Source organism: Adelges cooleyi, unplaced genomic scaffold (genome assembly GCF_023614345.1).
Source record: "Adelges cooleyi isolate 19-005CV unplaced genomic scaffold, UGA_ACOO_1.1 ACOO_flye_CR_arks_rails_tigmint_CR_PRNA_247, whole genome shotgun sequence".
NCBI lineage: Eukaryota > Metazoa > Arthropoda > Insecta > Hemiptera > Adelgidae > Adelges > Adelges cooleyi.
The window spans coordinates 10,910,542-10,922,908 of NW_026095912.1; the positions used below are offsets into that span (position 1 = coordinate 10,910,542).

The following is a 12,367-nucleotide window of genomic DNA, read 5'->3' on the forward strand; positions in this document are numbered from 1 at the left end:
TTTTTTAACAAAATTATGTTGTGTTGATTATTTTATTTATATATAAAATCTACGTAACTATCATATTGTTTATTAAGTGAATATCATTTGCATTAAGTACAAAACGTGTATTATGTGATTTTCAATAAGTGGCTGTAAGTTAAAAATGATAATAAATCCGTCCAATAAATAATGAACTTATTAATTATGTATTATTAAATGTCGAGTTATGATTATTTGTAGTTTAATTTGTTTTGAAGTTATCCACAAATTATAACAAACATTGATATAAGTATAAAAATATTGTTCATCATGTGCGTGGTGGGTTACTTTGAAGATATTTAGTGTACAAAATAAATATTCATTTTGGCTCCGTAAACATAATTACAATTGATTGTATCGAGTATCATAAAATATAATTACCCAACAATTTTGGAGGTTGTACAAAGAAGTATAATATATTTACATAAATATTATATAAATGGATACAAATTGTAAAAATAATAATGTTTACTTCAACTAACGTACAATAGAAATTCTCATTTAATAAACGTAACAATAACTAAATAACCAGCAAAACAAAAAACTATTATTTCAATTAGAACTACACAAATACTCGGTATATTCAAAATTAGTTAACAAAACACTTAAGTATACATTTGAGGTATTTCATTAAAACAAATATGAACTATTGTTGAAACGTGCATTTATTTATTTCCTGCGTTGTTTCCGTTGTGTGATTGTTTACTCCATGATGGTGGAAATTTAATGACTAGTACAGTGATGTTATCCAGAGATCCTCTATTAAATGATTGTAATGTTAAATATTTTGCTCCATAAAACGAATCATCAATATGGTGTTTAATGCATTCAACTGCTTCTTCATTGGTAAATGTATCCCATAGGCCGTCGGACGCTAATACGATGAACTGAGGGTCATGATGTGATAAATCAAAAGTCAAGACGTCAGGATCGGCAATAACATATTTATTTTCTTTTAATGGATAATCTCCTAGTGCCCTCGATGTAGCTAAAACACCAGCAACACGCCAAACTCCATTGAACGATATGAAACCTCCAGCGTCTGCTATACGCTTCTTTTCTCGCATCTAATTAAATAAATTATTCAAATCACATTAGACAGTTGACGTGTATTGATACAATTTAATATATTTAAATTTTGATGTTGGAATTATTGTTATTATTCTCGACTGTAATAGGCAAAATTAAATAGAATAATACATCATTTATTTTAGACTAATAGAAAATAGTCTTTTAGTTTCTGTTTATTTATTATTTATGACAAATTTATAATCTTAGTAAATTAAAGATAAATTTTCATATACAGTAAATAAAAAAAATGTTTATTGTATTTATGAATATTAATGTAACTTAATAATTTGGAGAAAAAAAGTTTTTTCTTAAATAATTTATAATTTTATATAAAAAGCGCACTTCAATTAAAACAAATTATACAAAGGTCTCAAGGTTGAGCGATCTTGATTTTGATATCAACATTGCTCTATATTTACACAAACTGCAAAGCATTTCAATAAAATTATAGAAATTTTAAAATTGTTAGACATTCAAATAAATAATAAATTCAATAATCAATACAAAAATGTACTCATAAGTAATAATAAATAAATTGCTTAATAGAATTGAACACATTTTTGTTTATTTATTTTTATAATAATTTTGTCATAAATATTAAAATTATTAGATAAAATATAATATTTATCGTTTCATTTAGATAAAAAATTATTCAAATAATTCTCAAATCTGATTTAGATTGTACAACACTTACTTGTTGTGGTTTATGATCGAACGAGAGAGGTATAGCGTTTCCCTTCTTATCGCACATAACACCTCTAGAATCTCCAACGTTGGCAACAAACAATGTATCGTTTTCAATCAAAGCAATAAGTGCTGTACTTCCTGAAATACATTTAAAATTAAATGTAAAATATATTACTTAATAAAGTTAAGATTTTATAACTAGTAGTTTGATCTTTTTCCATTGACTTAACTATTTTTTAAATTAGGAAGTTTCAAAATTCAAAATTGTAATTATTAAAACAATTGCTGTTTATTCAAAACTATAGAATCTACTAAGAAAGAAATAATGTTTTTTTAAGATGCCTTACTCATTAAAAAATTAAACATAAGCAATGATAGAATTATTAATAGTGACCTGCAATATCATAAGTACGCTTTGCCGTTTCAATTAACAACTTGTCAGCCGCTAATACTTCATCAATTAATAATTTTGAGAAATTTATACTTCCATCATTTGACAAGTACGTGGATGGATTTATTACTACAGTATCATTTTCTTTTGATGCCTCAAGTTTTAATGAATCCATTTTTATATTAAAACTTAATCTGCCCTTAATTGCACTGTCGTCTGTAAAATTCATATGTCTGGCTTTCAAAGCCATCAATCCTTCTGGTTTAGTGAGTTTTGGCTTCATCTGTGGAGTTAAGTTTTCTGGTGTGTTTGATATTAAGGATTTATAATTATCATCTGTATTGATATTTTTTTCGTTGAGCAATTTTTTTATCTCAATTACTTTGTTCATAAGATTCGGCATTAAATTAGTAGTTGCGTACTCCGCGGCAAACTGGAAAAAAAAAAAATAAATTAGATTATATTACATTTAAACTTGTAGATTTATCATTATTTTAACATTAGATATAATAGTTGATACAAATATGGCATGAAAAATAATTTCAAAAGTATAATAAGCAGATTTCACTTTAAATGGTAAGATCTATAAGAAGCTCAAGCGAATTATATAGGGCTACTAGAAACCTCCTCAATAAGAATAATGAGTCGGAACTAATTGTGGGCCATTATAGGACCAAGTCATGTAAGGTTTCAATTTTCTTGTAAAAAATACTTTTTTTTGTTTTTTCGTGTACATTTATAAAAATTTAGTTATATAATACTAGATTTAGACTAAATATTATATTACTGTTGACTGGTTACAAAAAGCATCTATTTTTTAGCAAATCATTTTTTATATTATAAACTTTTCAGTTAGCCAATGTGTCATTATCTCATATAGAAAACATAAACAATATTGAGAGGGCTACAGGCATATTGTTTTTTATATTTTGGTGGGTAAGCCCCTATTTTCCTCCATAATAATAAGAATAAAATATTAAAAATATATTTACTTCTCCACCGTGTCCATCAAATATAGCAAATAATGAGATACCAGTATCCATAATATTAGTTTTGATAACATATCTGTCTTCCATTTGTGAACGTCTTCCTTTAATAGCGTATAAAGCAACATTTTTTCCATCAAAGGACCAATTTTTGCTCAGTGCATCTTTTTCATCTAGCATTAACTGTTGAAAATTACTGACTCCAAACGAATTGATACCACGGTTTATTTTTTTTAGAAATCCATTCATATACTGATAGACATTGCCAGTTAAAGCAAATAAGCAAAATATTAACGCCAAACATAATATTGTTTCTGGCTTAGTTAAGTAGAATCGAATGTAGGTCCACATGTTGCTTAAGGTAATAACTTTAGATTTAGCCGACAATATTTTAGATGTAAATAATTTCACATGTGACAAATAAACTTGATATATAATTTTGTCTTCGACTAAGTCATCCATTACAGTTGAAAATATATACTATTACTTACCACCATATAAATATGTATATATATATCAAGTTTTCAATAGTCCTGAAAAATAAGCAAACGACGTTTTATTTTCATTCTACTATTATTTGATTTCAAACACATGTTAATAAAAAAATTAATTTTATCCAAGAAGAAATGTTAAAATTTGTATTATAAAAATATTATTATTCGTTAATAATTCAATGCATTATTACAATAATACTTAACAAAAACAAATTATAATGTAAATTGCTGCTTAACAAAATTACTCATTTCAAATAATGTCCTGAATAAGTTTTTTTTTAAAAAAAACAGGAAAAAAATATCTGCTTGTATTAAAATTAAATGATTATCATAAAAGTACAGTGAGAATGGAGTATATTAGGACAGGGGAGGTCACAGGTCTAAGTTGTTATAACTAAAAGGGATAGTCACTTTTAAATAAACGCATCAATGTGAATCAGTAGATAACAATAAACGCATTAATTTGAATCAGTAGATAACAGAAAATCAAAAATCAATGAAAGTGCTGTAAAAGTCATAATGTGCATATAATTATACTTTGGTAATGATGGAGGATATAATTAGGGCTCAAGTATAAAGCACCTTACAGATACGACGATTTCTGATCTATAGAGTAGCTACACAGAGGAATTAGTTCAGCAGATAAAAGATACCAAGGATTCAGACACAAAAATAAAATAAAATTAATACCCATTATTGTAAAAACAAAACCTTTTCAGCTACACAACTAAGCTAAAAATGAATCAAACATATAACAGTTAGAATTTAATTAATATGGTATAAGTAAACTTGTATTATACAATTTTAACTATTCATTAGTCATAATACATATATGTTAAAGTTAGTTGAGAGGTGAGAGATCAATGTTGCAAGATGATTAAAAACATGTGAAATTTGTTTGGTCAGTGCCAGAGTTAATGTGTTATTGCAAGAAAGGTCAGTGTTAATTTGTGTCTACTTTAGTGTAACCATAAACATTGTTGTAGTACAATATAAAATAGAAAAAAATTGACCAGTAGGCACGAACTTGTGGAAACTCGCACAGACATACCGTCAATACAACACTCAGCTTTGGAAAGATGTAAACACAACGTATTGCGGCAGAATAAAACAAGGGGTGATTCGGATTAATTAAGCTAGTGGATCTTGTTGATGGATTTTGTCTAAGTTTAATTCAGATAGACAAGAGTGGACTGGTTGTATTGACATACTTATAAAATTATAATATGTTGTGCATCATATCAAAATGGTAAAATATATGTTCTGTTATAGTATTGTCCGAACTAGACTTAGTGCTTTAGTGTGAGTCACAGCTCTACTAGAGTTGTAGTCAGCTGTCAATTTGCACCTATGGCTCGATAATGGCATGAAGAATAAAACAGTTCACGGCTAATTATAATAATAACACACACTGCAGTTTGCTAATAACACATTTTGCGGGTAGTGTCAACTTGCTATATTTTACATAAAGCTTAAATAATTTAATGTCACTGGCCAAGCTGAATCGATGTTACAGAACAGTATATTTTTCTCGATACATCGAAAAATAACGATACATTTTGATATAATATGAAGGTCACATGGAGCATTCAATATAATGTCTAAAATAATCCAATAAAAAAAAACTAATTTGGGAATGTAAGACGTGTTGAAGACCGATAAATACAAAAGCATTTTTAGTTTGAAAAATATAATTTTTTAGGCCGACCAAAAATTTCTCACCAGTTATACACAATATATTTTATATCTATACCTAATTTAAGATATACACAATGATACTTACACTTAAGTACTTCATGTTAGTGAACATTATTATTCGTTATGTGATCATGGATATAAGTATAGCATTAACTTGTTTCTAAGCGGGGATTGTTAAAAAGTATAGCAAAATAATTAGCAACTAACAAGGGGGAAAAAAATTGAACCATTTAAATCACTTATCACAATGTTAGGATAACCAAAGTAACTGGAAGATAACAGTACTGTTTATATCTACTACAATCACCAGATCTTTACCCTACTTAGCAATTTACCTCCATGCGCATTGCGCCGCTGATATCAAACATTCAAACCTACGCACTACGCAGGTCGCAGCACTGAACTCAATAATATATTAATAATATTACATAGTATAATATATAAATATTGAGTTCAGTGGGTCGCAGGGTCTTATTTATTATTTTGGAGCTTTGAGTTTTGGCCTTCTTATTAAACTATTCAAAGTGTTGTATAGAAATTTAAATAATAGCTGTAATGTTCATTGATTTATTCTAAGTACTCTATATAATATACTCTATAGTAAATACTATAATCTATATGAGATGAAGTTACGTATATATATAGTGTACCTTTAATAAATAAAAAAAAAAATAATAATTAATAATAGAATAAAAATAAATAAATATTGTTATTTCCTTATTAATTTAGATGCTCAGAAAACACTTGCTAGGTAAAAATAAAACAATTTTTAGAAATGCATTAATAAAAGTATAAATTAAACTAAAAAATATTTTTACTATTACATTTATTCGAATAAACCCCACATTTAATTTCATTTCACATTAAATTTTTATTCGAAAATTGTAATAAATAATTTCAATTACTTTGATTTTCAATTTTTTAGTGTTGTTTTTTGTTATTTTATTAAACTTTTCTTTATTTTTGAAAGTTGGTACTTTATGTAAACAGATATGTCCATGTACATTAAGTATAGAGCCTAAACTTGCCAAAAAAAAGTAGAATTTTAACTAAGACCACTCAACGTGTTAATTAGTTCGCTCTATACATTCTGTGAAAATGTCATTTTCAGAACAAAAACTGAATTAGTATATGTAGTCTTATAAATCAGTTAACGCCGGAAAAAAAACTTAAACTTATTTGGCAAAAGTTACAAATGAGATTGGCTCATTTAGACCAAAAGGTACAGAATATATAACGTATTCAATATTCGCTCACTATTCATATATAAATTTTAATCACTTTAGTAGGTTAATGGTTAGTAAATACTATAGGTTACACTAATACATCTTACATGGCTGACCTACTGACTGAGTATTTAGCTAGCACTTAACAAAGTGGCATTGCTATCTTTATAATTTATTACGATTTATATATATATATATAGATAAAAAAAATGCTACAACAGTTATATACATCAAACCAAGAACAAAATGATCAATGGATTAAGCTGTTTTGAAGAAGATTTCACCTCCACAAAAGTTCGCCGAAACTAATCTATATTTTTAAGACATCAAAAATGGTTCGTTACACAACTTGAAATTTGCTTAGTTATTTGATGTTTTCAAAAAAAAATTCAAATTCTTGACTTTCAAAGTGAAAATAATAATTATTAGTTTTTAATCTATCACAAAGTATTTAACGGAAAATAAATATCAGTTACAGTATTTAAAACTAAAAGTATCAATAGTTGTATGCTTAGGGTAATCAGTAGCATATCATTAGGAAACAAATGATAGAATTCATGGAGAACGGGTATGCCATGGGAATTCGTACACTTATAAAAGTATTAAACATTCATATTATCTGTTTTGTAATAAAACATAATTCACATATAGGAATTCTATTTTATCAATGTATTTTTGACGATATTACAATATACATATTTTAAGCAATGATTTTTTGTAGCCTAGACAATTATTAAATACGATTTTATTTGTTCTTACTTCTTATGCAATATTAATGTGAAAAGCATTTAGACGGTCAAGCAGACCAAATTTTTCAGTATTGCTTATAAAACATAATATATTATTATTATAATATACATAAAAATAATATAATAATGTATACCTTATTGAAAAAGGTCAACAAAAAATTAACAACAACAATGATACTACAGTACGAACAAATATCATAATGGTTCAGGAGTTTTAAAAATAACATTTATTTTCTTCTGGTCTTTTTTTGTTGAATTAAACTCGCTGTTTTCTGTTTCGTTTCTATAAACATAATATAGATTTTTCATGGGTGAGATTAATGATATACAACTAAATAGTTGTGTACTATTTACCTGTTTTCTGACCACATGCCATGTTTATTGACTAGTAACAAAATCATTAAGGCGGGTAAATGAATTAAAGAAAACCTGAAAAGCTTCCGAGAAGTTTTACTATCAGACTCTTGATGAAACTTCCAAGCTGTCAATCAATTACCAGTCATTAGCATGTGATAATTTGAAATTGTTAATGGTTCAACTCACCTAGGTATATAAAATAGGCATTTAATGGTGCAACAGCTATTGAAAAATATACATTAGTGAGATCGCATAATGGAGCTACACTACATAAGCCGAATATACTGATGGTGTATCGCAATGCTGTTCTTCTACACAGACCTGCAAAAAAAATAAAATGAGATTGTTCAAGGCCAAAGAACTTTGGAAAAAACTAAAACCTAAAAACTGTTACCTGGATTTGTAACCGCCATCATTCTGTAACCGGCTCTTGAATAATCTGGTCGTAAATTCCAAGACAAAGCATTGAAATGAGGAAATTGCCACGCATACAACAAGCCAGCCAATAATAAGCCGCCAGAATCAATTATGCCGCCGGTACAGCCAGCCCAACCCATTAATGGTGGAATCGCACCAACTACATACAATAACGAAACATTTTTTTTTTTTTTTTTTGTAAAACAGGCAGTTGTCAAAAGTCAAGTACACTAATGTCAATTATTTACAAAATATAACAACGAAATTGTTATAATTTGGTACATAAACTATTAGGGGTCCTAATTCGATTACTTGACCTCCGGCACTACCCATCGCAGCTAATATGTTGATAAAAGTAGTAGCATTATTAAACTATATACATATACATATATATACTTTAGTACCTATTGAACCGATCCAAGTATTAGCAATACTAATACGTTTCATGGGCGTATAAATCGATGTGTACAGAAATAAATTTGCTGCACCTAAAGCAGCTGATACAGGATTTACTCCATAATACAATGTGACTAAGCCCAATGATCCACTTACGGTTGCAAACATAAGAGCATGTAATGGTCTACAAAAAATAAAAAATATCAAATTAAAAAAATAATTGTTTAAATTTTATTATTAACATTTGAAAAGGCAGGTTTAATAAAATTATAACTGTATGGTACAACAAAAAAAAAAATTATGTCCTTGGATTTTTTTTTTTAAACTTCTTAGTGAGTGCTCTGTTGTAAATAGCACAATAGTTTTATTTATTAACAGGATAACTAACTATTAATTAAGGTTAACTTACTATGATATTAATAAATAAAAGCTTGTTAATTTATTAAGGTGTATGCCATAAACATTATGGTTAAGTAAATGTATTAATACTTAATAAATGCAAGATTATTACCACATATTAGAATTGTTGTAAATTGTTTAACGCACAACTACTCTTATTAAAGCTAATAGTGTGTCTGCTGGAATGTTTTAACTATAAAACATGCGGTCAATAGCTTAAATCGGCTGTTCAGATCATAAATAATACTATTCAATTGACAAATAAGATAACGAGTGTGTAAAAATTTTACTACACTGTAAAATGATTGAAGAATAAATTTATAATTTATAATGTGTACTTTCTGACAAATATTTATAATTGACCATCATGGTTGTGCTGCCTAAGAATAAACACTTTAATTTGACACACTATTTTTTTTTATTAATAAAATATACAAAAACCTTTGTTTTTTAGTATAATTAGTTTGTTATCAATCACCATTAAACCATTATAAAATATTACCACAATGCAACAGTACTTACGATAATATGCCTTTGACTAATACTCTGTTTTTTGTTCTAGACATTTGAGAATCAAATGGAACTTCGTGGTATTGATTAATAGAATTAGCTGCTGCAGACACTAGACCAGTGCCAGTACAGCAAAGTACCATTGTAGCTAGATCGAATGGAGCGGGCGCCATCGTATAGCCAGCTAGAGTTGTCATTACCACTAACGCTAAAATAGATTATAAATTAGATTGTAGAAATAGTTATGTAAAATACACATTTATACATACACGTCAATCGACTTTTAGATAATTTTAAATAATGAAGGTGTAAGTCTTTGATATTTATTTTCGTTTCCAACCATTTTAGTTTGTCAACACTCTTGGCATCGAGGGCAGGATCTGTTGATCGCAATGAGTCTGGCCCAATGACAGGCAATATAGGTATACTTTTATCAATAAGAATGGCTGAAGGTGATGAGTTTGGTTTCACTGATGACTGAGAAATCTACGAGTACAAATTAGGACTTAATACAATAACGAAAGGTACACTTCAAAAATAAAAAATACAATATTTACTTGACGGACAAATTGGCACGCCATACATTTGGACGCATCGATATGATTTTGATAGAGAAAACAGCATTTTGTAAGATATCTCAACCGCATAATATGAAAATTAAATTAAATAAATTTACAAATTTAACGTTTACAAATGTTAAATAAAAGTTAAAACTAAGCCTAAAGTCTAAACGTCAAGTCAAATGTTAAAATTTGTAATCACAAATTAAATGAAACCTAATCTGTGATAAATATACGTAATGCCATTGGACAAGGTCACTCGTCTCTTCACTTATTCTTATCAATAAAACAATTTAAAGTTGATAAGAGTTCAGAGATAATAGATTAGATAGTAGATAGATGAAAGATCATGTTCACGCTTATAGACATGTTATACGAATATACGATACATAATACATACACAGACCTATAAATATCAATATTCTTTATAGGTCTATGAATACATATACATATACATCATATATTATAAAATATGTCTATGTTCCCGCTTCACGGACTACATGTATTTTAAAATTTAATTAATTAATTTTAAGTAATGAGTTATGACTAAAAAAAAAAACAAAATGTACCCAACTGACTTTTAAGAGTAAAAACATACACATATAATGGACAGGATTTCGAATCAAATGGGAGTGACCTAAAATGTAAATTATGCTTGTTTTCAAAACTCATTCATGTCATACGTGAAAAAATTAATTACATTGAGCAATCATTTTTAGAGCACTATATATTATATATATATTCATTGTAAATGATCACCTAATTTGTGTGCTATTTTTTAAATGCCTCAGATTTGTATGCCTTATAGCAAAAAAGTGAAAAATAAATCTACAGCTTTTTTTTTTTTCTCGGACGATGCAACATTTTGTAAATTTGTTATAAAAAAACCTTAAGTTAACGGCTTTGTTACTTAATGAGTATTACATTATTAAAATTCACTGAATACACAAAACATTCACCGGACAATTATCACTTAAGTGTTAAATTTTTCATAATTTCCTTAAACAAATTGTTTTTAGGTAGGTACCTAACCAAATTACCTAGCACGAGGAAATTGAACTACGCCTGAAGTCTGCTAACAAAGCGTGTTTCGCTATGGTCTCGTTGTTAATTCTAGATTACTGTCCAGAAATACCAAAGAGAAACTGTGCACAAATTATTTAAGACCAATTATTGCTACGTACGTACATCCCACGAGATTACAGATGCAGATGACACTGCAATACTTTCCCCGGGTAATGACCCTGAAGTAACTTCCAATTTTCTTCAAACGCACTTAAATATAATTTAAAATAAATGGAGAATTAAAACTAATCCTAAAAAATCATTATATGTTCCTTTTATGTTTAAAAAATCCCATTCGTCCCTCCCCAATTCCAAGGAATACCTATCCCGATATCTTCGGAAGTCAAATATCTTGGGTGTCATACTCAACAAACTATTAAGAGGATTAGATACCGGCGGTTTTTAAGTCAAAACACATAATTTTTTCTATGAGCAAAAGCCATTTTAGTTAATATAAAAGTATATCTTTTGTCCGTCGCACAGGCCGAACCAGTGATCCAAATTCCGATTACTAATCTGAAAACAGGTTTCAAAATTTGAAATTTTATAAAATATTCAAACGTTTCTTAGTCGTAGTAAGAAAAATATATCGAAAAAATAGCTTGTAGGATCCCAAGTAAACTTCATAACGAATTCAAATCTGTTTTCAGATTACTAATCGGATCACTGGTTCGGCCTGTGCGATGGACAAAAATAATTACACTATTATATTAACTAAAATGGCTTTTACTCATAGACAAAATGATTTAAATTAAAAATAATACCATGAAGCCTGTACAAATTAACCGGTCAATTAATTGACACGGTCGAAATGTATTAAAACCACTTTTTTCTTAAATATTGCCTATACAAAACTCCTTAAAAATGGTCGGTATCGAATCCTCTTAACTTGGGGCCCTCGCATAATATCTAAAAAAAAAAGTCCTTAACAGCAGACTCCATTTACTACGACTAATCCTTAAATCAAAACTAGCTTTCCATACTAAGATTATAATATACAAACTCGAAATCCCTATTAAGGACTATTTGGGCAGCTATGCAATCTAAATTTGAGGATGTGGCAAACCATCCCAACTTCGTACCTTACGGCTTACAGTCCTTCCAATCCATTACTCTACGTATTATTTCTTCCGCCCCATGGTATGCATCCAATTGCACATTTCAAAACGTCTTACCCCGAAGATATTGGGTGTCGAGATTTATTAATCTAACAGTTTAAAAATTAATCTAATTAAAAATAATTAGGAAAAAATCACGTTGGGTTCTATCACTGGATGACCTTCCTTTTCATATTTTATTACGGTTTTATTTTTTCTATATATATACAGTTAATGTTACTG

At 28.2% G+C, this 12,367-nt stretch overlaps 2 protein-coding genes across 2 annotated transcripts; both read right to left on the bottom strand.

Moving 5' to 3' along the window:
- Positions 1-71: 71 nt before the first annotated feature.
- LOC126836560 (protein phosphatase 1L) lies at positions 72-5,624 on the bottom strand. The gene is made up of 5 exons (XM_050570088.1): positions 5,434-5,624; positions 3,163-3,689; positions 2,174-2,603; positions 1,787-1,917; positions 72-1,088 (listed from the first exon to the last, which is right to left on the bottom strand). The coding sequence occupies exons 2-5, from the start codon at positions 3,616-3,618 to the stop codon at positions 687-689; spliced, it is 1,419 nt and encodes a 472-aa protein (XP_050426045.1). The 5' UTR covers positions 3,619-3,689; positions 5,434-5,624; the 3' UTR covers positions 72-686.
- A 1,646-nt stretch (positions 5,625-7,270) lies between these two features.
- Positions 7,271-10,176, bottom strand: LOC126836568 (protoheme IX farnesyltransferase, mitochondrial-like). Its single transcript, XM_050570104.1, has 8 exons — positions 9,960-10,176; positions 9,672-9,888; positions 9,415-9,610; positions 8,502-8,677; positions 8,075-8,257; positions 7,867-8,001; positions 7,678-7,804; positions 7,271-7,606 (listed from the first exon to the last, which is right to left on the bottom strand). The coding sequence occupies exons 1-8, from the start codon at positions 10,047-10,049 to the stop codon at positions 7,519-7,521; spliced, it is 1,212 nt and encodes a 403-aa protein (XP_050426061.1). The 5' UTR covers positions 10,050-10,176; the 3' UTR covers positions 7,271-7,518.
- Positions 10,177-12,367: the final 2,191 nt, after the last annotated feature.